The sequence below is a fragment of the Saccharomycopsis crataegensis genome (genome assembly GCF_037102585.1).
Source record: "Saccharomycopsis crataegensis DNA, jcf7180000000074, whole genome shotgun sequence".
Classification (NCBI taxonomy): domain Eukaryota; kingdom Fungi; phylum Ascomycota; class Saccharomycetes; order Ascoideales; family Saccharomycopsidaceae; genus Saccharomycopsis; species Saccharomycopsis crataegensis.
Window position 1 is genome coordinate 415,255 of NW_027043821.1, and position 25,928 is coordinate 441,182.

Here is a 25,928-nt window from a genome sequence, read left to right on the forward strand (position 1 = left end):
AGATATTTGGAATATGTTTTTAAGGCAAGCACCGTTGATATTTGTTGGTATTTCGTTTTTTTTATTTGTTAAAGTATATTGTTGTATCTACATGTAAAATAATAATTCCTTTGTGTGCAGTGAACCATGTTAATTGATGCTCATATTTACAAGTCAATATATATATGTATGAATTCTGGCAGAGAGGGAGAAGAACATTTGTATCAGAATATCTATCAGTATTTTTGAATCAGCGACTAGATTCGGACTCTAAAGGTTGGGAATTCACATCTTCTTCGGCAACTCTCTTGGTTTCTTTCATCAATTCATAAAGCTACAAATTATACGTTAGTAAAATCCAATTTTAAAATCAATCAGTAGTCTCCGTGGAATATCTTCCCTGAAAGCAAAAGAAAGAAAAAAAAAAAAAAAAGAAGCAAAGAAAGAAAGAAATCCTGGTAGTGTTAACTTACTTGGCCAACTTGTTCTGGTGACATCTTGTTCAATTGATCTTGGGTCAACCCACCAACTTTCCAGCTGTCCTCACTAATGGCCCTCAAGTAATCCTGCCAACTCGTAAGGAACCCCACGATATGTAAAGGGTTATCGATATTTTTATGAGCGTGGAACTCCAGCTTGACATATTCGTCCCCCAACTGTCTTTGGAAATCTGGCAAACGCTTTCTATGGGTCCTCAAAATACGACGATACAAGTCCAACGGAGGCAAAATTGCCGGTACCTTTCTTTCTGGTCTTCTAGCCTTAACTAGCAAGGAAATGGTGGCCTTCATTTTTCTGATAGAGATATAGTTACCGGACAGTGATGGATGGGTCCAATGATATGGGGAGAATCAAAAGCTTTTTTCTCATCGAGCAATTTTCCTCACGATTTTTTGGTGGGTCCCGTGCGTTACCTAGGGGGGGTCACTTGGGGATTATTGTCAATTTACACATCAAAAGATTATAAGAAAAAAAAATCATGGGCATCGTTATTATTTTTATTGTTATTAGCAGTATTGCTGGTGGAAGTTATCTCAATCATTATAGCGGCATAAAAAAATTATCGTTATTTGTGGGCTTTTTTTTTTGGGAGGTTTTCGGTTATTTGAATTGTACATATACACAGAGCCTGAAGAATCATGTTAACCGCACACCACTATAATCAAGAGCTATTAAAATAAAAAAGGGAAAGAAATAATCATAAAGAAATAAAAAACAAATAAAGTAACAAAACAACATAAACGTGGAATCCCCACCTAACGTCATAAACATCGCAAAAACGCAAGAAACGACTCGGTGCTTCTAATTTCATCTAATATCCATTTCAGTTCAACTGTGATTTGAAATATTGATTGGTTTTTGCAACAAATGTCCCATTTTCTCAATCTTTGTTCGCAAGTATCCATCAATTTCCTTAGACTTGATTCCGTGTGCATGTGGGCCGTTCCACGCCAATGGTACCATTGGAACTCTTTCAGTGACCTTGATCAACCGGTTCTTACCTTCTACCGCAATGATTTTATCAGGGTTGTTGGTCAATAGTTTGATATTGGTCAAATTCAAATCTGCCAAGATCGCAGTAGCCAAACTAAAAGATCTGGCATCGGCTGGATGTCTCAATAACAAGTTTGCTTGGACGGTATCTGCCCCCAAATCCTGTAGATTGTAGGCTTTCAATTTCTCTCCCAATCCAATACCTCTGCCTTCTTGACGTAAATAAACAATGCAGCCTCTACCAGCTTTCCCCATTAACCGACCGGCCTCATCAAACTGTTCACCACAATCACAACGCGCACTCCATGCAGTTTCCCCGGTGTAACACTCGGAGTGTATTCTAACGAGAGTCGATTCTTCCGATTCTGGGCATACGGAATGCTGATTATCATAGATCAACTCACCATTGATATCAAAATGTAATTCTTCCCCGGTCTTTGGGTCTTTATCAGCAGTGTTTCTTCCCGGGTACAACTTCCCAATGTATGCGCCCCTGGTCATTCGATCGCTTTGGGTTTCGTGGGGGTATTTTTTGAACAATGTCTTCGATCTAACATTTTCACCAAACACAATAGCTAAATGTTCTTTATTGTCAATGTTGTTGGAGTATAAATGTAAAAAGATTTCTTGGCCATTAGTGGTAGGGATTCTGGCTCTGGCAACACAAACCACTTGTGGTAATTCATCTGGCAAAGAGTTTCTTTCGTTATTATTGAGGAATTCATTAGTTGGGATCACCGGGATCGATTTTGGAGTGCTTGGGCTTGGGGTGACGGCTGGAGATACCAACGATAAATTTTCAAATAAGTATTTATTGTAGGAGGGTTGAGCAGAGATCATATTATTAGTGGTATTAGTGGTAGTGTTATCCTTAGCACTGTTAACGGTGTTGTTATTGTCCTCTTTTGGTGGGGGTGTCGACGTTGAGTTCTGATTGATGGATATCGAGAGCTTCCGAAGCGGTGTTGGCTGAGCAATATTCTGTGATTCACTAGGAATGTTGTTTGGCGAAGACATTATGCAGTGGTGGGAGCAACGAGGCAAACTTGTTGGTATTTATATATATATAATGGTCAGAAAAAGATGAAGAAATCCTTGCACCGTAGACCGATAACAATTGCTGACTAAAATTGATTCACCATTATTACTAATTGTTGTGTGAGAATTTCAAAGAAAAAAAATCAGCCGAAAAATTTATCACGTGCATTGATGGTTACGGGGCCCTTTTCTGGGAAGAAACATCAGCATCAGCACAGTCGTTATATAGAGAGGGAATATATACTATGGATATTATATAGATAGATTAGTTTATTATAGATGTAGATCAGGCATCCCGGAGCGAATTGTAATGCTCACCCAACCCGTAAACGTGCTTGTAGTACACAAGCTTCAACTCGCTTCCACTACCATCCTCATTCACGTGGTGAGCTGCCCTGCCGCTCATCAACACACTGATTGGAACGTCAAACTCTTTGGATAAGGCCAAAATCTCCATGTCCCCGCCCCATTCACTAGTGTTCTTGATCTTCTCAACGTACTCATCAAGGTTCCCCATTGTCAATGTCTCCTCATCAAACAAAAACGGCTGGAATTGGCTTTCATGCTTCTTGATGTAATCCGCAGCTCTGCGTCGTAATTCCTTTACTTCGACTTCAATCCCGTGTCTCATCTTCAATTGATCACCGATAGAAGCAAACAAACAGTTCCCGTCGGGCAAAATATCATACTGTACCAACTTCATTTTTTCACATAACTGATCCAAACTCTGTTTTTCAATCGCTCCGTAATCAACCTGGTTCATTGCCTCACTTTGTGCCTCTTCCCGGATCTTATCTTGTTCGGCGGCTCTCTTAGCCAATCTTTCCTTTTGTCTATTTCTCTTCTTCTTCTTCTGATCACCAGGGGCCATTGCTGCTTCCTCCTTTTGTTTCTTTACCGATTCTGCATCGATTTCTCCCTCTTCTTCTTTCTTCTCAAGTTCTAATTGCTGCAAAAGCTTCTCTGGGGAAAATTCATCATCATCATTTTCTTCCTCGTCATCTTCTTCACCACCTAATTCTTTCTTCAAGTCTTTTAACTCCTGTTGATGTTTTGATTTCAAATTGTCTTCCAACTCTTGACACTTCTTATTGACTTGTTTGCGGTTCTTTTTATTGGCTTGCTTCTTCATCCCAGTTACTGTGGCTTGCAAATCTTTCAATTCTTTGCGATGCTTTGCTAATAACGATTCCTCTAGTTCACTCATTGTGGCGACTATATGTGATTTATTATTTAGACTGATAAAACCTTAAGACAAATTTTTTTCCAGCTTAAATCTATGGTCCTTTAAGATGAAATCCAGGAGGGTGAATCTTCAAGTGTTCTACCATCAAAGGGAGAAAGAAAAAAAAATCCGAAGAATTGTCACGTGTGTGCACTTTTTTTGATTTTTCTTTTTTTTTTTTTTGAATTATATTTTTTGTATTTTGAAATCACAATTAATCAGCTATGTTTTTATTCCCATCTTATTCATATCACACCGTTATAATCATTACACCACAATGCAGAATCCTATACTAACACCCAACTTCTCCAATGTCCTGTTCAAGTTTGAACCATTTCTTCGGAAAGAATACAACTTGGCTCTAAATCCAGACCGTCCACAATGTAAATTCTTCGAGGCCAATGGCACCTGCCCCAACGGATCCAATTGTTACAATAAACACGTTAGTCCAATGTTTCGCAACAAGGTGGTTTGCAAGCATTGGCTAAGAGGATTATGCAAAAAAGGAGACTCTTGTGACTACCTTCACGAATACAATCTCCGGAAAATGCCCGAATGTTTATTCTTCAGTAAAAATGGATTTTGTACCCAGACTCCTGAATGTATTTACTTACACATCGACCCCCAGACAAAAATCCCAGAGTGTTTCAATTATAATAGAGGATTCTGTCCCGATGGACCAGCCTGTAACAAGAGACACATTAGAAAAACATTCTGTGAGTTATATTTGACAGGGTTTTGCCCATACGGTGCCAAATGTAACTTGGGGGCCCATCCAAAGTTTGAAGGTTTACTTGATAAATTGAGAATCAAACCAGATAAGAAAGAAGAAACTAAGAATGAGGGGAATACTGCCGACACACAGACTAAAGAGGGAAAACTCCCTAGTGGCAAACAAGAGGCAACTGGCACAAAAAGATCTGTGGAAGAGGCTGAAGAAGTTGAAGAACCAGCAACCAAGAAGTTGAAGAGTACTTAAAGTAACCTGCTAGTCGTTAGCTAATGTTGTATTATATATATATATATAGATAAATAAAAACTATTTCAATGAGATAGTTTTTCCTTTGTATGATTTTATTTTTTATTTGAAACTTTGAACACTAATAAATTTTATGCTTCCCAATTCAATTGATGTATACTCCCTATTTAAATAGCTAATTAACAGCGAAAATAACGTCCCCAAAACTCTCCCGGAATATCACTACAGTATTACAAATTGTATTTTAATGAATAAACTTGCTGTTTATTAGACTATAAAAAAAAGAAAATGATTAACTCGGAGAACTGTTTTTAAATCAGAAGTAATAGGATCTTCAAATGTTTTTTTCTTTTAGAAAAAAATGTTTCAGAGCTTGACTCAAAAAAATAATTTCATCATGTTAAAAACAGCTCTTGAGTTTAATCACAATACGCCACAAGAAAATTCTTCTTGAGACTGGAATAAAAAAGTATCAAAAAACAATTCTTTTCTATTCAGGAATTGAAATATAAATTTCAAAAGCTTGGTACATTTGAATGCACGGTATCAACCTTACATCGTCAGCTTTGCTGATAATGGCTGGCCATACAAGCTTGGATAGTAGAGAAAAGAAAAGGAACGTTCATGATACAAGAGTGAGCTCCATTGTGTTGTATGACTGAGGTCGGTCCAAAAAAAATTAGTCCAACCCAAACAGTAATTGCAATATCTTTCGTTTAGGCTAGTATAAAAGTCCATTGTCAAAACGCATTCCATGAAAATTTTATCATGGGAAAAACAAACGAGTTTTGTCAAATCACGTCCTCAAAATTCTTCTGATTCCTCCATTAATGAAAAAAAGATAGAGCGCTGTGCAATCTTCACTCATGATGTTATCATAAATAAACAAGACTCAAAAGGAGTAACTGAACAACACAATTATAAACCCTTTTTCGAAGAAAAAAGATGAAATATCGATTAAAATGACTTGCAAAGACGTCTAATGTGAAATTAATCACATTGCGATTTCCGCTTCTGTGACCGGAGACTTTCCCTAAAGCAAAGTTAACAATAGACACAATCAATGATGTAGTCTTTTTGTAAGCTTCAAAGTACAATTCTTTGATCATGAACGTCAAGAGAAGAAAGAAAAGGAAGAGATATTACAAACATTTCGGAAAAAAAAATTTTCGGTGCCTTTTTGTATTGCAAAAAGGCAATTACCCTACGCAAAAAAAAATACAGTGTGATCCAATACAGCGGATACAAAGTATACCATTCATTCGGCTCTCTATGTCTCATCTATTCATAAACAATTTTTGGACTTTTTTCCTCAACTTATTCTCATCATATGCCTCCCACACCTCGTATAGTGTGAGGATTTCCTGTACCGCCTCAATGACCTCATTCAAATCGATGTTGGAAATCCCCATGAAATTCGTTAGGATATTCATCCTTCCCTCGATGTTCGGTCCGGTATTTGTTGTGCCCGGTTTGTTGGGTAGATCCACACCAGCACGTCTTAATATTGCACTGGAGGCCCTATCGTTCATCATTGCAGAGCATCGTAGCACCACTGCGATATAAATTGCACCAAGCGATATTATATGAGGTGGGAAAATCAACGATAGATCGGTGATATAGGAATCATTAATGATTGACCATGAAACTTGTAACTCATCTTGATGTAGTATCAAACAATTAACCCCATCATAAAGTTTTCCATTACTAGGGTCAAGCCCAGATGAGAGATCTCCATAACTTTTGTATCCATCCCGATAATTGCCATTATTTCCTCCGTCTATATTGTTCATACCATTATTGCTATTGTAATTATCGATATGTGCAAAGTCTGTACTCGCCAAAATATTTCGGATTTGCCCTAATGATCGATAAGGATTGTGAATGATCAAATAGTTCTCCATTTCTTCTATTAAATAAAACTCAAACTCCGCAAGCTTGGTCAAATCATGAGGAATATATTGTGGCCAAAGGTTTCTTGCCTCATTGCTGATCGATCTAATGTGATGGGGGCATTCTTCCACTTTGCACGCCAAATAAATACAAGTAGTCACGAGTAAATAAATGTTGATCTCTTTCAACGACACGTTGAGTAAAAATCGCAGTAAATATACCTCTGCCGTGGTGATTGGAATAGCTCGAAGCCCAAGACGTCGGCCAAGCTTATGTACCAAATTGTGTAAATAAATCCTCATGTTGTAATCATATTCAATATCTTTCAAATGAAGAGGTAACGCCCCAGCTGCCATGAGTTGGTTTTCCAACACTTCAATATTCCTTCGTTTCTCCAGTAGTTCTTCTCTGGTGAACTGCCAATGGAGTCTTTGACTGGAATTCCAGTAATTTGCAGACATTATTGTAATGTACCTTATTACGGAATTCTCACCAAGATTTTATGGGATGACAAAGTATGCAATAAAATCCAAAAACAAGAGGAAAATGAAAAAGAAATAATAGGTAATTCAGAAAGATAAGAAAATGTGCAAAAAAACTGTGATTTGCATATATTTTCCCCTCATCAGTACAAAAAAGTTGATTTGGTATCACGTTACAGGTTGTGAATCTACGGGGTCAACTTCTCACTTGTGTAATCCCAGTGTTTACAATAACACACGTGGATAGTGCATATTTTCCCTTAATTTTCAGGTAAACTACTAAAAAATACCAACAACAAATAATCAAATATGAGTATAGATGCAGATTAATAAGCTGATTGATTATCTATGATTGATAATATATTTTGATAAAGGATATATTGTAAATTGGAACTATATGCCTCTCTTCTGGCTTGAGAAGGATTACTCATCGGTTGATACAATAATCCATTTCCTCATTAATAATACTCAGAAATTTACATAAATCCTAATGAACAATGAATGATATATATTAGCATCTCATATATTACGGCCACCACCCCTAATCCTTTTTGCTCTTCTGGAATGTGCTTTTCACCTTCAGTTTTAATAAAGCTATAAAATATTGCAAGTTCTTTTTAGGAGCCTGTTCCAACAATTTCTCATAATCTTCTTCGCTAATAATTCTTTTGATCAATAAATTGAATACCGTACCAAATATTAATGCCATGATAGTGGAAGTCAAGATAATCACATTATAAGGCATAGAGAAATCTGGGGTTGGCAAAGAAACCAACAAAGTAGAGGTTCTAAGCACATAATATGGGTCAAACTCCTTTGGTTCACTGGTAGACGTGGATTCCTGGTACTTAATCAAGGTTACCACTGCCAGTTCCAATTCGAAACCATGGTTGGCATCCGGTGGGTACTCGCTGTAGAGCAACAAAGATTTATCAAATGAATAGGTAACGGTGATGATGGACTGTTTCGGTATTTTCATCACCATTTCTAATTTGGCAGGTCTTTGTCTATCAATTGCAGTAACGTAGGAAATATCTTTGATGATTTCCTCGTTATTGACAGTATCTTGCTGGTCTAGTGATTTTTGAACGATTTTCAAACTGTTCAAATAGAGTCTTAAGTACCATGGCAAAGATTCAAAATAAATCAAATCAATATCCTCATCACCAGGGTTCTTGAAAACAATTCTAAAACCACCCTTATCCAATTCATATCCCGTTATTGATCTGCTGACATAAATTTTAGGTTTGTCTTCATCGCTAATTCTGATATTATTGTAGGAGTTTTTCAATTCCAATTTGTAATCAAATTCTTCCCGCTTCTCTGGTTTGTTAGGAATCGAATAACAATTATTTTCATCAAGGCCAGCATAAGCGAACAACAAATGACCTGTTTCTTTGTTCTGTGAGGAAAGAACCCCTTGGAGTTCCCAATTCTGCTTTTCATTTTCGGGTATTAACTCCCCATTGGCGGTTTTATTAACATAAGCACAAATCTTACTATCGCCGATTTTCTCATCAATCTTAAGCTTTCTACCAAAGATCTTATCCAAATCAAAACTGAGCCCTTCATTGTAGACATTGGAAGGGAAACAATGATAAGCATCATAAAATTTGTCGTAGTCGCAATTCAATTCTTCACCAGGAATTGGTTTTGGTAGAGGTCTTTTAATTTTGCTCAACGACATTGGAACATTGAAAACGTTGTTCAAATTGATGACCAACTTGTAATATATTGAATCTTCTTGAGAATTATGTGAATCTATTGTGTTGAGGTCAATTGAAGTGGATACCCATTTACTATCAAACAATTTATGACCGTCCAATAAACTGGAAATCCCAGCTCTACCTTTGGTTGGCAATAATTTGATTATCGGCGTCAAGTTCTCAGTACAAATAGGTTCCCTTGGCAATGCTGCCCTTAGTAAATAAATTCCCTGATCATGAGTGTTTCCAAAAGAATATTCTGGGAATGTGGTAATGGTTTCATCAATAAAATTCAAACTGGCACAAAAGAAACCAGACAACGAATTGACCAAGAATCTCCAATTGGTGAAAGCTTCTTCTTTAGAGCTTGCTTCTATCTTGGCCCATAATTCCAACCCATTCCCTCCACTGGTATGGCCATCATGGGGCAACTTCCCCCAACTTTCAGAGTTCCAGTAGCCACTGGTGAATCGTATGCTCAAGTTTTTAGTATTGGTTTGACTGAGTAGATTGATCAATGAATTAGGGAAAATGTTGAAATTGCTGATGATTGACGATGAGTTCAGCTGGCTGGCGAATTCCGAAGAAGTTATATTGAAATTAAAGTTTGTGTGTAAGTGGCCATTGGGCAAAGGCGTCAACAGAAGCTCTTCCGCAAAACTTGATCCTCCGTCTGATCTGATAGCTAAAACGCTACAGAAGAAGAGAGGTAATATGCTAAGTAGCAACATATTTATGTTTATGGGCAAGCTATTGGGGAGTAATATACAGATCTATAATATAGTGATGGTGGTAATAACAATAATAACAATAACAATAGTAACTCAATGCCACCCAAAAGGTCACCACACGTAATTTTTGTGGCAGCGGTTTTTTTTCAACTTTTGGCGCGTGTTGTGTGCCCTGTGGGGAAGGAGCTTCGCAGATGATTTGCCTGTGTTCCCACCGTTATTGTTTGTATTGGATTGTCATTATCGTTATCGTTATCAGTATATTATATAATAGTAGTATTGTCATCTTTATCACTATTGTTATTCACATGTATTAGCTCTTCAAGCTATTAAACTGGCGCTCAACACCATCACAATAGAGAGTCCTCCTTCTCCTTTCATATAGCAGATGCCTGCAGTACCCGGCCATCCATCGATGATTCCCTCTTTCAGCTGAGGAAAAAAAAAAAAATTTGTAAAATTGTAATCATTTCGGCTCGATATTGCAGAGCACAACTTATATCTCTATAAAACAAAGGAAGAAGAAGAAATCAAGATGGAATCATTCAAAACCCAACTCCTTGACATTGCTTTGGAAATTAACGCTTTGAAATTCGGTGAATTCACCTTGAAGTCCGGCAGAAAATCCCCATACTTTTTCAACTTGGGTCTCTTTGCCAATGCTAAGGACTTGAAGACCTTGGCTGAATCATATGCCAACACCATCATCAAGTCCAAGCTTCAATTTGACGTGTTGTTTGGTCCAGCTTACAAAGGTATTCCTTTGGCCGCTTTGGTTGCGGTCAAGTTGTACGAGTTGGGAGGTGAAGACTACGCCAACCTTAGTTTCTCCTACAACAGAAAGGAAAAGAAAGACCATGGTGAAGGGGGAATGATCGTCGGTCCAAGTTTGACTGGTAAGAAAGTCCTTATTATTGACGATGTTATGACTGCTGGTACTGCCATTAATGAAGCTTATAGTATTATCAAGAATGAACAAGCCGAGGTTGTGGGTATTGTCACCTCTTTGGACAGACAAGAGGTCGCTCCAGGTTCTGAACTCAGCACCACTGCCACCGTTTCCAAAAGATTCAACGTTCCAGTGTTTTCCATCATCACCTTGGCCGATATTGTAGCTTACTTGAAGCCAACTTTGACTGCTGAACAATTACAGAACATTGAAAACTACCGTGCTCAGTACGGTGCTAAAGATTTGGAATAAATGGGCTTTCTCAAGAGTTAATTTTATGTCTACTTTTAGCTTCTGTGGAAATCTTCTGTGCTGAGAATGCAATTTTACCTGATTACTTTTCATCGATAACTTCTTCTTCTTCTTCCTCTGCTTCCAGTTTAGCGTCTTTTTGTATGCTTAATACGCTTGATTTCTTGCTTAAATTCCTTGATTTTAAAATAAACTGGTGTTTATATAATATGTAGTTTTCTTTTTCTTCCCTAATGAATATTTATGATAGAACGTTTTATTTCCTGTGTTTATTATGTAGCGTGATTCTTGCCGATATATGCATGAAATGTTATTTTCCTGCAGCAGCGAAGGGGAAAGAGGGAAAAAAAATTATCCAAAAAATTTGATGAAATTCATGATGATGGGTTATGCCAATACTTCATTTTCAAAGATCATATAGACAACCATGTACCGTTTACCTACTCGCAGATCCCTTGTTGGAATCTCTGCTTTGCGTCAGCACTACTTGACTCCAACTTGTGTTAGAAATCAAAGATATTTTGGCCATTCATCATCAGTCTTATCAAAGACCTCGGATAAAGATGACAATTTCGTTTCTCCTAATGTGTTAGTCAAAGAAAACCAAGGAATGGAAGGTGAAGATAAACAAGTTAGTATGGATAAAGCATCCAAAGGTCCTTTGTTATCGGATAACAAATACGAATATGGTGTGAAGTTGCCGGCTTGGCAGGAAAAGATTGGTGAAGTTGTCACCAGTGTTTTCAGATTAGATGTCGATAGAATCCGTGCTGGTCCTATCGCTGGTTCTCTTTATTATGGGTACTGTAAAGAACAAGGTTTGATCCAGAAAGATCCAACTACTGGTGAATTAACAAAGACTGCCTCTTATTGGTACGAAACCCTCGGATTAGAACCAACTTTTGCAACTTGGTTCCAAATTACCTTATTACATACCTGGATTCTCTTTGTGAGAATGAGAGCTATGCCTTTTAAATACGGTAAGAACTACCAACAAAAATTGGTGGATCGGTTTTTCAGTGATATGGAAATCAGATTGACAAATGAAATGAACATCACCTCCGGAAGAATCAGAGATCAATATTTAAAAGAATTCCATACCCAATTGAGAGGTGCGGTATTAGGTTACGATGAAGGTTTCAGCACTGATGATCTAACATTAGCCTACGCTGTCTGGAGAAACTTGTTTAATGCGAAAACTGAGGTTGATTATGTGGCACTCGAATCTGTTGTTAGATACATCAGAATGCAATTATACGTGTTAAGTAAAATGAGTGATAGAGAATTTGGATTTGGGAAATTCGCCTTTGTCTCTCCAGACGAAGTGGTTTACAGATTAACTGAGCAAGAAGAAAAACTCTTGAAAGAAAGAGTTTACCAAGAATTTGAATCTGATCCATCTAAGATGACTATCTCAAATAGAAGTAAACTTTCCCTCGACAATTGATGATGGCTCATACATGTCTTTTGTATCTTTGTTAATAGTTTGACGTTTATGTTAATAGCTTGAATTTGTGTTTGCTGATGTTTTTTTCTTTTTTTCTTTTTTTTTTTTCGTTCTTCTGGATTTGTTTTTATCGGTTCATTTAGTTTTGTATGTATATCTATACAATAAAAAAAATTAACTTTCTTTTTGGAGTTTCATTCATATCGTAGGAATTAATTATATCTGGCTATGAAAAACTATCTATAACACCATTCAAGTTCCTTATAAGCGCATTGCCTCTTTCATTGACTAATTGATTGTAGTTGTACATTTTTTCACTCAAAATCACATTATCTTGGCCATTGGTCAGTTGGGTAACATTCCCACGTTCTTCCATTATAGTTGACAAGTTTCTATCGATCTCCAACTCACCATTTATAAGATCTGAGGACTTCGACATTAACTCTTTTAATGATTGAACAGTTTGAGGATCTATTTCACTTTTTGTTTGTAATTTTTCGAAATTTAGCTTTTCCATTTGTAGTTGGAGTGGTTCATCAATCAAATTCCCTTCGTCCTCCATTTTTACCATGACATTCAGCTTTTGATGTTTTTCGCTACCAAGATTTAGTTCTATGTGTTCAGCTCTGTGATTTTCAACGATTGAATCAATAGTATCGTCAGGTATTTCTGGTTGATTGGGTGACGATGACTCTAAAAATGAATCTCCGGTTTTCACTATATCAAGATCCTCCAACTTTAATCTACTCGTTAATTTTGCCAAGCTTTTCAAGGCTGGATCGTCTTTTTTGGATGAGCTTAAAGTGTCTGCATTTTGTTTTTTCTGGCCTTCCATTGACGGATCACCATGATGGCTTGAAAAGTTCCTACCATCAGTAGTATTTTTAATCTTTTGCATGTCTGCATATTCCTCATCATCAGCAATAGAACTAAATTCTTGGCTATTGAAATCATCATATTCTTCTTCTTCATAATCATCATCAATTTCTTTTTTTCTTTTAATATCATGCTTCATGTGTGGAGAGACCACTGATTCAATTGCCCCATTTGTTGAAATATTTTGAGCATGAGTATATAGCGATCCAAAAGCACCAGTATTATAATCATTTTCAGGAAGACCTTTCTGTGGGAAAGCCGTTCGCGAAACATTAGTGATATCTATGAATGATGAGTTATTTATGGAATCCAGTGGATGCATTGTAGATTTGTTGATGAGTGATTGATGATTCAGTGCTGGTTGAACTTGGCTTGTCAGCTTTGCAAACTTTGTATCATTATTCAAGTCACCACCAATCAAAAACGAATCAAAGTTTTGTAGTATCAAGTCATTCAAATCTTTTAGCTTCTGGAACTCTGATTCAATCAACAATAACGAGTCATTGTGATCCAGAATTAAGTTCTGAATATCAATTGTCAGATCTGGGTTATGCGGGCCTGAAACACTATCAAGATGGTTGTTCATTCTCCTATTTTGCTCCTTTTATCACCTTTATTGTATAGATTGAATATCTATTGTGACTTTACTGTCTATTTCTTTCCAATTTTTTTGTTACTGGAGGTTTACTTATGAGATCAGCGTGTTGTTCTGATTGGCAGGGTGATTTTTGATTTTCTGTTTTGTTTTTGTTTTTTTTTTTTTGTTTGTTTTTTTTTTCACGGTAATGCTCGAGCAGCTTATTTGGTGTGTTTTATATTATTATTATTATTATTATTCTGGTGTAGAAATAAAGCAAAAGCTTAAAATCTCAATATAATATTTTTAGAGCATTTGTTATTTAAAGTTCATTTGTAAATTTTCAATGAAGACTTTTCCATAAATCTGTCGAAAAAAAATTGTGGTTCATTAACACGATGCGTTGTCGTCTTGAGAGGAAATGACAAAAATCTTACTTCTATTGCCAATTTAAAAATAAGGCAGAGTCTTACTTCATGTATAATTGTCTTATATATCCACCCCTAATATACCATAATTGCAAAATCACCTGTAAAACAGTTAATAAATGATAAATGAGCAACTGATATGATAAAGTCCAAAAGCCTTTCGGCATATTTATCTCAGTTCGACAACTTCATAGTATCAATTGAAACAGTAAGAAACAAGGAAATTGCTTTGTTCCTATCGAAATAGTCGTATAAATAAGCACATTCTCTCATTATTTTGGATGAATGACAAATTAATTACATTTGAAAGAATAATATTGATAGTAAAGTATCAAAATAGTGACGTGTGTATAATCTTTATTAAAAAAAATACACAATAAGAATGAGGGAGTTTATACGATGGAAGTAGGCAATTTGCCTTTAGTGAATATATTAATACAGAACTATCAGAAAAATAAAGAGAGAAAAAGCAGTTCGTAATTCCATTTATAATGTAAATTTCACAAAACTTGGAAAGTAGAGATCATAATTATAAAGGCAAGAGAAAGAGAATGGGAAGAAGTACAAATAGGAAAATGTAGTAAACTACAGAAGAATGCTATGATATAGACAACGCTTAATATAAAAAGTGAAAATATTAGGATATCAGTGTAGAGATAAGGAGAAATAGAAGACAGTCAAGAAGAAATGGGAAAAATTAAAGAGTGGTAGGCCAGAGAATATTATTGATGGTATATCTCACAAAGTCCACTATTTTTTTAGTACAGTTTAGATAGTGATTTCTAAAATGAATTAGAAGTCAATAATAACGAAGCAGAAAACAGCAGTGAAGTAGAAGACGACAGTATAGGAGTTAGGCTAAGTGATGATGGGAATAAGAGGAAGAAGGAATTAGAAGGAAATGAATGGAATGAGATTGAGAAGAGAATTTTTGCCAAATAAATAGTGACCATTAACTACAGAAAGTACAGTAGTTGGGATTCAAAATATATGAGGAATAACAATAGAGTTTCTCTGCTGCAAAGTCTTCTTCAAACCCTCCATTTGCCTTCCTTCCTTTGCTTCCTCTGCTTCCTCTGCTTCCTCAGATAGTGACGCACCATCGCTGCATAACCCCACCAAAAATTCGCTTTTAGTTGTCAACTTTCCCAAGAAAAAAAAACAGTGCAACGACTATAACTTTTTTGATGGCAAAATAGAATCATCAAACCCTTTAGATATTGGGCTGGTTGCTCGAATAGTTTTTATCTCTAAATACCCCATAATTCCTTCCAGAAAGAGGCAGGTGACGATTGACCATTTAATTTCAGTGTAATTTGACATAAACAATCGTTGAAATAAAAAAAAAAAAGATACAGATGGCTAGTAAGTTACTTTTCATGTTTGTTTATAAATACTTATGATAATTCATTGCATATTTTTTTTGGGATTTAATTAGTTAACCTAACCATCCATAGTCAAAACTCTTGAATCGTACCTTTTTGAGAAAGGAATTGTCGGTGTCAATCCGATTGACACTATCAAGAACGCTCGTCTCGGGATAGACGTGGAACATTACATTTCCAGACTAATCAACAATAAAAGAGAATTGTTTCTTGCAGCAATTGGTGGGTTCCCATTTACATTCACCCAGTTCATAGAGGCAGATTTGAAAATTTTTAAGGAATTGAATATCACCCCAGTGTTTGTGTTCAAAGGCTCAAGAGTCAATGCTCAAAATGAAATGTTGAAAAGCTTTGAACTCGATGGAAAAATAACCAAAGCAAGAGCGGAAGCATGGGAACAGTACTATTCTAAATTCGATAAGCCAATCGGTAGTAATGAATCTTCCGTTAGCCCATTGGGCAGCATTGTGGGAAATGCGTTATCGTTTAAGACCCAACCAGTTACTCCTAGCAGCGCGACCCCAAGAGCTCAAAATAGCGGTTTCAAGTCTTCTAATTCATCTCACAGCGTCTTTGATTCATCACCATACATTTCAGACTTCATAAGTTTGTTTGAAAAGCACGGGGTTGAATATATGGTGGCCCCAATTTCTTCATGGGCACAATTGAATTACTTTTATGCCAATGGCTATGTTGATGTGATTTACGGACCAACTGAATGTTTATTGACCCCTGATATTGATACTTTTATCCATGGTATGGAGTTTCAATCTAAGGAATTCAGATTTATTGACAAAAAGCATTTGTTGCAAGAATTCAAGATCTCTCAAAAACAATTCAAAGAAATCGCAGTTGTTTTAGGGTTTGACATTCAACCATATTCATTGGTCAACAAGAACTTTGGATTTAATGCAGCTAAAGCCATTGATTTTAAATGGTTGCACGAGTATACATTGAACGGTAACAATGTCTACGCCACTGTTTTAAATAACGCGAAGAAAACCAAGAATCAGAAAGATTTGGACAGATTTAAAAATGGGATGACATCAATTGACTTTATGCCAATTTTGAAAGCATCAGGTAAAGTTGAATTTTTATTGGAGCCTGATGGAGGTTTCCCACCTTTGGACGAGTTTGACTCAAATGCTCAACCTGCCGATCAACAACAGCCTAAGGTTCCAAATGATATTCACGATGTCATTGGCCAGCGTTTGCCGCACGAATATTTCTTTTATCAGTCTATTGGTTTAATAAGCTCAAAGTTATTGGATAGTCTTCTTTATGGTAATTACTTGGAGTTTGCGCCATTGGACGGTGGAAATTCAACCCAATACAAATCATTGATAAATTCGAAAATCAATCTCACCACCAAAAACAAGATGTTGAGTTTGTTGACCTCTTCGATTAATAGATACTTTCAAGCAAAAAAGTACCACTATATCAAGTATTTTGATGCGTCTAAGAGTGTTGATTCAGCTCACGAATTTGATTTCAGAGTTTCAATGCCAGGACCAATCTATTTGAAGTTGGCTCATTATTTAGTTAGATCAGGCAAAGATTCAAAAACTTTTGATATTGTGAACTTTTTGAAACAATTTTCTGATGAAAACTTTTTAGCAAAGGTGGTGCATTCTAAAGGATTCATTGAAAAGGATGAGGACCGTTTGCAAACTAGTAACGAATTATTATCAACCAGTCTTATCAGATCATTGTACATTTATGATTTCATTTCGTTATCTGATAATAAATTGACCAAATGGGGGAAGTTATTGAATAAATTGGCGGAAACTCTGGAAGACCGTGACGATGTCGAAAGATTGTTGTTATTATTGGTATTTTTCAAAAACCATTCGAACGAAGTGAAATTGCACCAATCGTTAACCCCTGAGGTTTTAGGCGAACCAAAGTTGGCGTCTCAAGAAAAATCTTCCCTTATAAAGCAATATATCTTGATCATCACTAGACTTTCATTGTTGTTTGATCCTTACAATACCGAGAGCGTATCGAACCTCAATTCAAACAACATCAATAAATTGAACTTGAACTTGTTGGCGTACCGATCGATTTTCGAGTTTGTCAAAACTAACATCAACGAATTAAACCAAACCTTGGCAGTATCATTACTCACCAACAACCAATTCAATAGAAAGAACTTTTCGACGAATGTCAAATGGAGAAAATTGGTCGATCAAATGATTTTGAAGCAAACTTTGCCAAGCACTTTGCATTCTATCATTGCTGATGTGTATTTCGATTACATGTTTAATGGTGCAGGAGATGGTGATGCTTCTGACAAGGTTGAGAAGACTCGTGAATTTGTTAATAATTCTTATGAACAGAATTTCAAAGGGGTGCTAGAGACCTTAGACGGTAGCTTCAAGTTTGTCTTGAAGGCTTTAGATTTGATTGAAGAGATTGGTAAGGCAGAGTTAATCGATAAAGAATACTTTAATGCCATCAAGGGTGCCAAGGTGTTTTTGATGAAGCATACCAAACTTTGAAAAAACCTGGAGGTTCTTTTTTTTTTTTCCCCCTTCCTTTTTTATGAGTTATGATTTAATTTCTCTCCTTGAATCAATCAAAAGTTTTAGCAGACTAGTTTTTTTATTGTACTAAACATGTAGTTTCTACGTCGTTTTTTTTTTCTTTTTTTTTTTTTTTTTTACAAGGATATTCCGAGCTAATGAGCTATATTGAGTAGAACATGATATCACATAAGGGGATGGTTCCAGACTTACCAATTTTTTGGAACGTCATCTTTAGAAAACAGATATAACGGGAAAAGAAAAAAACAAATAAAAAAATAAAAAGAATCCCAAGTCATTATTATATACCAAAAAAATGGCCGATTAGATTAGGTAATTATTAATCACTAATTAATTACCCTAGTGATCAATCATCCGTGGACTTCACTATAATACAAAATTCTAGAGTAGTAGAATGCAGAAGAAGAAGAAATAAAAGAAGCAACAACAATAATGATCAAAGAAGATGGCAGGAAACAGAAAAACGTCGAATAAGAAGGGTATCGTGTCTATCCTGCACCATCAAGCTCAAATCTGTGTCATAGTCATCAAGTTTCTCCAATCCTCTTTGAATTGTTGGCAACGATTTCAATTCTATCAGCATGAGCTACTTCATTGTGATCTAATTTGATATCGACGTTCTTGATGACAAAAGTCCAGACGTCATCGCAGAATCTGTAGATATGTAAATGCCCCTTGAACGATAACTTTGCCTTCAACTTTTCCTTGATGTTCTCGGCAATAATTCTATCAAAGTTGGCCAAAACACGAAGAGCTAACTGAGGTTCAATTCTCTGGTCACTTTTAAAAAAGAAAAAAATCGATGTTAATTACATTATATTCTTTTTCTCCATTTGTGTTTGCCTTCCTCAACAAATAAAAAACAAACAAACAATAAAAAAATATGCATACACTTACAGAATCAAATTATCGAGCGATTCAATCAAACTCATACCGATAGTGGTTTTTCTGTAAAGCTCATAATACCCAGGCCCATTCATATTTAGTTGTCTTTGATTGTTTGCAGCAGCAGCTTGAGTTGGGGGTGCTTACTGACATTTTATCGTAATTGTTTTTCTCTTCGCTTACTTCAAAAAAAAAAAAAATGAATTTTCTTAGTGAGATTACCCTGTCGTTGAACCCTCATCTCTTTATAACGTTGGTCTTTCAATTAACTTCTTTATGTAATAAAATATTAAATAAAGGAAAATGGTAATAGTAATAATAATATATGAGAAATTCTCAAATATAGTATCCGTCTTCCAATGGCTCATTGATCTCAAAGACTTCGTGGTCCTTGTCTTTTATCGCCAAGTACTCCTCATTGGTCAATCGAAGCTTGCTCGACAACAGTTCCAACGACAAAACCTCAGGCTTGTCCGATGGTAATTGAACTCCTCTGCCTTGAATCTCCTCTTCGACTGCCGCAAATCTTTGGTAATTGTTCTTAATGACAATTTTGTTCTCTTGAATAGATTCCGTGTATAATTGCATGTCACTTTTGTATTCTTTGGTTGTATCATCATCGTCATTGAGCAGCGATTCCTCAGTACGGAAGGACGAAGCGTTTTTGTGATAGTTTGTGGTGATAACGTTCATTTCCTTGAACATGAGAAGGATCAGCTCATTGAGCTTGTTGATGGTGTTGATTAGCTGGGTTCTAATGTGGATGATTTCATCATCGGAGAGCTCCTTGATAGTGAGTTTGAATTCGGAGATTTGGACTGGTTTGCTAATTGACATGGTGTGATAGTAAAGATAATAAAGAGGCAAATAATAAAGATAGTAAAGATATAATAAAGAAAATATAATACAAAAGATCAAACAAAGCGGCCAAAAATTAATCCAAAATGCGGAGATGAGCAGCAACACTGACCAGCGCGCCGTAACCTGTGGGTCGCGCCGGCGGCTAACAGCGTGAAAAAAATCAGCCCAACTTTTAAAGCCAATGAATGATGATGATGATGGATGCTTCAGATATAATATACCAAGAAAGGCGAGGATGTTTGGCAAAACGGTAAATAGAACATGTGTGCTGACACTAAGGCGATATAGCACTGCTGCGACAGAGAAACTTCAAAGACCCCCACTACGAGAAATCTTCCCTAAAAAAAAATTTATCAACCGCCAGCTCTTTGATTTGGACAGTCGATTAACCTACAGAAAGCTTTTACCGATATACGAGAAGGTTTACCGGGGTATAGATGAAGGTGAGACCCCGGAAAATGATATATCATCTTTGGTAGATGGGTCTGATTTGTTGATCATGAAGAAAGCGTTGGAGAAATATCGGATTTATTCGAACACCATCAACCGGAACCTTGTCCAGTTGGAAAACCAATTAGTTGAAAAAGCGGCTGAGCATGGAAATAACGACGCCATTGCGCTTCTAGCCTTTGAGACTTTGACCACCATGGATCAAACGATTCTCAATGAAGGAGACAAGCCGTATGCTAAAGAATTGATCAAGAATCTATACTTGTTGAACCACCCGTTGAGTATCAAACTCCTAGGGGATTTATCTTTAAAATACCAACAGTTCAAGCACGCCAAACAGTATTATCTCGAATTTCTAGAATTGGAAAGCGACACAGTGCTAAGTGGGGAAGTCTACAAACAATTGGGGATGTTATGTTTCACCCAAGAAGCTAATTTGCACGATGCCAAATTATATTTCTTACAATCGATCAAATTTGCACCATTGGACAAGACTTTAGAATCTCACTACTTCTTAGGAGAGATCTATTTGGCAACCGACCCTGAGTTGGCAAAGTATCATCTTCAATTAGCGGCGTCTAAATCTTTTAGACAAGCGTTCAAGAGTCTTGGGTTTTTAGAATTGAACTATTTTAACAATTTTGTGAATTCCAGAGAATGGTTCAAGATGGGAGTCGAAGTCCAAGATTATGATTGTCTCATTGGGTTATTTGACACATTTTATAAATTTGGTAAACGTAAAGAGGCCATAAAGACGCTTAAATCGATCAGAAATGTCTTCAACGAAAAAAACAAAAACCAAGAAGTGTTTACGGGCTTTTTGGAGAGCAGAGGAAATGAAATTAAAGATCTTATAGGAAAAGACGACACGAACTGAAGATTTTAATTATATATATAGATGTAATGGATTAAAACAATAGATGTTATTATAGAGTAATATAGATGATGTACCAAAATGGCGGGCCTTTGACGGAATAATTTTTCGGGATCCCAAAATTTTTTATCTCAAATATAGTTTGGAGGGGAAAGACTATTATAATTAATATCCTGGTGAATTTGTCATTACTATGCTGAACTTAGAAGGCCCTATCACCGGTCTATTTGCCAAGTTCCTCAACGCCTCCCAAAAGGAGCTGATTGTTGAGGATTTGCTATCGCAATTATCACCACATAGCGGCGATCAGCAAGTGATTGAAACATTGTGCGATTTGTTGAAAACTGAGGAATTCTCCAATTATAAAACCCAAGCTTTCCCAAAAATCAAAGACTACTGCTTCAGTATCTTGGCCAATATCAGTGCGGTTGAAGGAGCTGATGTTGATTTAATCAGGCTCGAGAGTCTTCGGATATTGTGCGGGTTATTTGTGGAACTTCAAGAATGCTTGATCGAGTACATCACCCAAGAAATCGGGGTGTATTTGGCCACCTCTGGAGTATTTGTGGAAGAAATCACCAACCAAGAACAATACAAAACCATTATTGCCAATACCCCATTGACTGGAAAAAAGATCCCTAATCGACAGGAAATTATTGTCGATTTAAGTTTCTTGGAAAAGCTCCTTGCCGGGGAACAACAGTCATCATTAAATATCCCAGCAAAACTTAACGTTATATTATGTTACTACTTACAATTGAACGATGAAGAGATCTCGGGGTTGGCCTCCAAGGTTTTCCGCTGGACTATGCCATTGGTTGTGTCACTTAAAGAATTCGACCCATTGATTTGGAAAACTATCTTATACCTTACATCATCATCATTTGCCGATAAATACCACCACAAGAACGGGTACGTTTTGTGGATCCGTTATCTCAGTGCGGCAATTGATAACCACACATTGAAGAGTTCCACGGCGTTCCAAGAGTTGGTGAAATTGGAACGGTATTGGAAAATCCTCCAAAAAATGTTGATTAGTCCATTACACGAACACCGTAAGTACGCCCTTACCATTGTCCAGTTCTCGGTCCAGTGTATTGATGGGTGTATCGATAATCGTATCATGAAATGGAGCGCTGCGGAAAATGACACTTATATCAAGGAATGGAAAAGATATTGTGTGTTATACGAGATTGCCGGGATCGATACCTCGTTGCATCAACTCGAGGCAGGATCTAAAGATATTGCACTATTACTCGATCCCGTTAAATCGAAAATCCACAGTAGTTGGGGGCTTTGTTTAATCTCCACCGCCATGCAAGCCGCCATGGACTCAGTGAGAAGATACGCATTGGAGTTTGTGTTGGCGATCAAACGGGAAAATCTTGTGATGTTCGATGAAACAAGTGAGTTCTTCTTGAAGGACATTTTTTTGAAATATGCAATGCAAGGGTCGTTATTCGCCACCCAGCGTGATTCATCATCGATTAGTTGTCCATATGGAGAACGGTTCTCGAGCTTTGTCGAAAATATCCTCATTCAATTATCAAGGGCCAAGAAATTGGATTCTTTATCGTTTATTACCACGTTGATCTTGCAAAAATTGTACGATGATCGTGAAGGGTTTGATTATTCTCGGATTTATTTGGTGATTGCATTATACAAAGGGTTGAGATCAGGAGCCAATTTATTGAGCGGTGGTCATTTGCGTCTTTTGGAAAAACTTTATCAAAGCAGTAACGAAACGGTGATGATGGAAAAATTCTCGCAAAAATTATCCTTGAGATTATTGTTGAAAATCGATACGAAATCAGTGAGTTTGCAACAACTTGTCACTGCCATTGGGAAATTCGTCAAGAGTAACAATGGTAAACATAACTTGTTGAACCTTGGGTATTCGATGCTTGATGACGAGCTCGAATTCCTTTTAGATTTTATTAGCACCTCGTATCCAGAGGGTGGGCTTTTGACCCTCCTTACTAGTAACAATGTTAACGGATTTTCCAGTATTGAGGAAATCGTGGTGATTTTATACCTCATCATTGCGGATAAGCAAGACGATACCAACCGCGAACTTTATCAAACATTGACCACCACGATCTTGGAGCATAATATCTTCCCGGTGGTGTTGACAGAACTCACGTTTTCCAAGCTTTCGAAATTGGGGTTGTTGTTTCCGTACTTGCAGAAATATTACCTCAAGCTTGTGGAAGAACTCTCGAACAATTTGATCAAGCATAAAGGAATTTGGAGCAAAGCTTATACCATTGTTACCGAGCAGAGTTTGTTTGATGAAGACGACGAGAATTTGTGGACTGACAATGTCAACTTGAAGAAATTGTGGATTTCCATTGGGGTTGAGTATCAAAGTGCCGACCCTGAAGTGGTGGAACTTGCTAGTGACAAATTAAGATTCTTTAGCCAATGCTATGCGAGAATGAAATACTTGGTGGAAGAAGATGATGAAAATAATAGCCAGGTGTGGGGACTTAAATCCATCAACGAATTGACCAAGATGAATTCATATTTCTTCAAGAGATTATCTAGTGGTCAATACGATTATAAGCTTCGGGATACCAGTATTCTGTTGTTATTTGACATTTTGAAAGATTTCCTTAGTGTGCAATTGATCACCCCGGAGTTGAAACTGCAAGTTTTCCAAGTGGTTGAATTGAACTCATCTACCGTCGATTGGAAATCAGAATCTTCAATGGTGGATTTGATGAAGACGATATTCATTGGGAACGAAGCGGAAATGCAAGAACCATTAACCGATGGCGAAGTGGAGAAAATCATCGATACTACCCAACAGATTTGGAGCTCATTACACCAAAAGACCCTTAAATTAAGCCAGCAAGGTTTGCATTTAGCGATCATCGACCTTGTTTTATCCCCACAAGTGCTTTCACGGTGTGGTAGTTGTCAGATCGTGAGTGAGAAAGTGACGAATCTTACCAGTGAAATCATCGAACAATCATTTGGCCGCCGATCCTTCCTTCCAAGAATTGCCAGAAAAATCGCCGAGTACCAACGCTTTAACCCTCTGGAGTTTGCCAATAACGTTTTCCTTGGCCCATTGTTAATTGCTATCTTCTCGTTCATTAGAGTCAATGCCAACGGGTTCCGTATTGTCCCAGTGGCGGCGAAGTTATACGATACCATTGTCAATTACGGTTCAGGAAACATTTATAAAACTATTTATGGTCCATCAGAAGCGTCTGCCAGGGCCCAGATCATCACGATAATTGCGTCACTTCCAAACAACTCCAGTATAGGAAAATCGATGCTTGATTATATCGTCGATGATTCTGCTAGAGAATTACATTTATTCGAGGCGGTGAAGCGTATTGATGGCGGGGAAATTTGGAAACGGATCCAATTATACAGTATCTTGTTAGTGTTATCCAGCTCGTTGGATCGACAATATTTTGTGCCGATGGTGGAAACATATTACGAGCCAGCGTTGGCAAAAGACGCCAGTCCGTTGGTGAGAGTATACATCGAATGGACGATTGCCAGAACCTATCTTGGAGATGTTAGATTAATGGATAAACTTATGGGGATTTTGAAATCTCCTGGTGCGATGCATCCATCGCTCGTGATGTCGTATGAACGAATCATGTTTTTGATTTGCCAGCAACTCACCGGGGAAATAAAATCGCAATACTTCAAGCAATTCCTTAGAGTGCTCTCCGGGCTTTGTTGTTCTGACAAGACTCTGGTAAGACACTTTAGTGGCTCATTGGTCTGCAGCGTGCAAAAAGAAGTCGATACTTATGGTGCTACCGCGTTAGGGCTCACCGAGGGGGAAATCGACACCATCACCCGGTTCTACGACCAAGTGACCCAGAATGGTAAAGTGTTGGAATATCGTAATGGTGATGCCTTGGTATGGAACGCTAGTGGGGATTTCACGTTGGTCGGGGTCTGTGGAGGAGTGCTTCTTAAAGTGTCTGACAGTTTTGAAATTGATGCGATTCCTGAATCAGAATTCCGTAATAACGTGCTTACCACGAACGGTCCAAACATTCCAATCGGGGAAGATTGTAAAGATCTTTGGCTCAGCACTGTGAAAACCGGGAGTGGGAAAAAACTGCTGCAATTTGTTGGTGGTAATCTTAGCGGTGGTGGTTCCGCCAAAAACGTCACGGAGTTTGATAAAATTGCGTTACAAAAGAAGAGTGGGGCATGGCGTACGGTGATGGATCTTGACGATTCAGGAAAAGATCATAATGACGGCACCCATATCCAGCGGAGTGATTTGATCGTGATGGGTTCATTGGTCAATAAGCCTCCTAACTTGGGAGGTATTTGCCGATTATGCGATGTTTTAGGAGCAGGGTTGCTCACGATTGGCGATAACAATTACAAGAAACACGCGCAGTTCAAGAGCGTGGCGGTGACCGCTGATTTATGGTTACCTATGGAGGAAGTGAAACCCGATGATATTATTAACTTTATGAGAAAACAAAAGGCCAATGGTTATACTTTGATTGGGTTGGAACAAACCGATAAGAGCGTCCAGTTAGATCACGATTTGAAGTTCCCTCAGAAATCATTGATTGTGTTAGGGAAAGAAAAAGAAGGGATTCCTGGGGAGATTTTGGCCGAGTTGGATTTCTGTGTGGAAATCAAACAGGTTGGAGTGGTGAGATCGATGAATATCCAAACCGCGACTGCTTTAATTGTCCATGCTTATTCTTTGCAATATTGTTGAAAAATAAAATAAAAATAAAAAATAAATTAATAGATAAAAAAAAACATTTGTATAATAGTTTTCTTTATGGCAATTTTATACGGAACTAATTTGATTAAATTATTGTAATCAGGAATTTTTTTTAAAAAAAAGGGTTTCTATATATAATATGCTC

At 37.1% G+C, this 25,928-nt stretch overlaps 14 protein-coding genes across 14 annotated transcripts; 6 read left to right on the plus strand and 8 right to left on the minus strand. All coding sequences in view use genetic code 12, as the record gives it.

Moving 5' to 3' along the window:
* Positions 1-229: 229 nt before the first annotated feature.
* SDH7 (Sdh7p) lies at positions 230-770 on the minus strand (the record flags this gene model as incomplete). Its single annotated transcript, XM_064995641.1, has 2 exons — positions 230-313; positions 453-770. The coding sequence occupies 2 exons, from the start codon at positions 768-770 to the stop codon at positions 230-232; spliced, it is 402 nt and encodes a 133-aa protein (XP_064851713.1).
* Positions 771-1,308: 538 nt separating this feature from the next.
* On the minus strand, positions 1,309-2,490 carry DASC09_020390 (GTP cyclohydrolase II; the record flags this gene model as incomplete). Its single annotated transcript, XM_064995642.1, has 1 exon — positions 1,309-2,490. The coding sequence occupies one exon, from the start codon at positions 2,488-2,490 to the stop codon at positions 1,309-1,311; it is 1,182 nt and encodes a 393-aa protein (XP_064851714.1).
* Positions 2,491-2,797: 307 nt separating this feature from the next.
* OTU2 (deubiquitinase OTU2) lies at positions 2,798-3,718 on the minus strand (the record flags this gene model as incomplete). The annotated part of the gene is made up of 1 exon (XM_064995643.1): positions 2,798-3,718. One exon carries the CDS (start codon positions 3,716-3,718, stop codon positions 2,798-2,800), a length of 921 nt encoding a protein of 306 aa, XP_064851715.1.
* Positions 3,719-4,013: 295 nt separating this feature from the next.
* Positions 4,014-4,715, plus strand: YTH1 (cleavage polyadenylation factor RNA-binding subunit YTH1; the record flags this gene model as incomplete). Its single annotated transcript, XM_064995644.1, has 1 exon — positions 4,014-4,715. One exon carries the CDS (start codon positions 4,014-4,016, stop codon positions 4,713-4,715), a length of 702 nt encoding a protein of 233 aa, XP_064851716.1.
* A 1,277-nt stretch (positions 4,716-5,992) lies between these two features.
* Positions 5,993-7,069, minus strand: SSN8 (cyclin-dependent protein serine/threonine kinase regulator SSN8; the record flags this gene model as incomplete). The annotated part of the gene is made up of 1 exon (XM_064995645.1): positions 5,993-7,069. The coding sequence occupies one exon, from the start codon at positions 7,067-7,069 to the stop codon at positions 5,993-5,995; it is 1,077 nt and encodes a 358-aa protein (XP_064851717.1).
* Positions 7,070-7,631: 562 nt separating this feature from the next.
* GPI16 (GPI-anchor transamidase subunit GPI16) lies at positions 7,632-9,527 on the minus strand (the record flags this gene model as incomplete). Its single annotated transcript, XM_064995646.1, has 1 exon — positions 7,632-9,527. The coding sequence occupies one exon, from the start codon at positions 9,525-9,527 to the stop codon at positions 7,632-7,634; it is 1,896 nt and encodes a 631-aa protein (XP_064851718.1).
* A 535-nt stretch (positions 9,528-10,062) lies between these two features.
* Positions 10,063-10,728, plus strand: URA5 (orotate phosphoribosyltransferase URA5; the record flags this gene model as incomplete). The annotated part of the gene is made up of 1 exon (XM_064995647.1): positions 10,063-10,728. One exon carries the CDS (start codon positions 10,063-10,065, stop codon positions 10,726-10,728), a length of 666 nt encoding a protein of 221 aa, XP_064851719.1.
* A 427-nt stretch (positions 10,729-11,155) lies between these two features.
* On the plus strand, positions 11,156-12,175 carry CBP3 (Cbp3p; the record flags this gene model as incomplete). The annotated part of the gene is made up of 1 exon (XM_064995648.1): positions 11,156-12,175. The coding sequence occupies one exon, from the start codon at positions 11,156-11,158 to the stop codon at positions 12,173-12,175; it is 1,020 nt and encodes a 339-aa protein (XP_064851720.1).
* A 226-nt stretch (positions 12,176-12,401) lies between these two features.
* DASC09_020460 (uncharacterized protein) lies at positions 12,402-13,637 on the minus strand (the record flags this gene model as incomplete). The annotated part of the gene is made up of 1 exon (XM_064995649.1): positions 12,402-13,637. One exon carries the CDS (start codon positions 13,635-13,637, stop codon positions 12,402-12,404), a length of 1,236 nt encoding a protein of 411 aa, XP_064851721.1.
* A 1,777-nt stretch (positions 13,638-15,414) lies between these two features.
* MKT1 (Mkt1p) lies at positions 15,415-17,942 on the plus strand (the record flags this gene model as incomplete). The annotated part of the gene is made up of 2 exons (XM_064995650.1): positions 15,415-15,421; positions 15,514-17,942. 2 exons carry the CDS (start codon positions 15,415-15,417, stop codon positions 17,940-17,942), a joined length of 2,436 nt encoding a protein of 811 aa, XP_064851722.1.
* A 572-nt stretch (positions 17,943-18,514) lies between these two features.
* On the minus strand, positions 18,515-18,967 carry TOA2 (transcription initiation factor IIA subunit gamma; the record flags this gene model as incomplete). Its single annotated transcript, XM_064995651.1, has 2 exons — positions 18,515-18,767; positions 18,885-18,967. 2 exons carry the CDS (start codon positions 18,965-18,967, stop codon positions 18,515-18,517), a joined length of 336 nt encoding a protein of 111 aa, XP_064851723.1.
* Positions 18,968-19,208: 241 nt separating this feature from the next.
* TMA17 (Tma17p) lies at positions 19,209-19,709 on the minus strand (the record flags this gene model as incomplete). The annotated part of the gene is made up of 1 exon (XM_064995652.1): positions 19,209-19,709. One exon carries the CDS (start codon positions 19,707-19,709, stop codon positions 19,209-19,211), a length of 501 nt encoding a protein of 166 aa, XP_064851724.1.
* Positions 19,710-19,914: 205 nt separating this feature from the next.
* MSS2 (Mss2p) lies at positions 19,915-21,060 on the plus strand (the record flags this gene model as incomplete). Its single annotated transcript, XM_064995653.1, has 1 exon — positions 19,915-21,060. One exon carries the CDS (start codon positions 19,915-19,917, stop codon positions 21,058-21,060), a length of 1,146 nt encoding a protein of 381 aa, XP_064851725.1.
* Positions 21,061-21,250: 190 nt separating this feature from the next.
* Positions 21,251-25,774, plus strand: TRM3 (tRNA (guanosine(18)-2'-O)-methyltransferase; the record flags this gene model as incomplete). The annotated part of the gene is made up of 1 exon (XM_064995654.1): positions 21,251-25,774. The coding sequence occupies one exon, from the start codon at positions 21,251-21,253 to the stop codon at positions 25,772-25,774; it is 4,524 nt and encodes a 1,507-aa protein (XP_064851726.1).
* Positions 25,775-25,928: the final 154 nt, after the last annotated feature.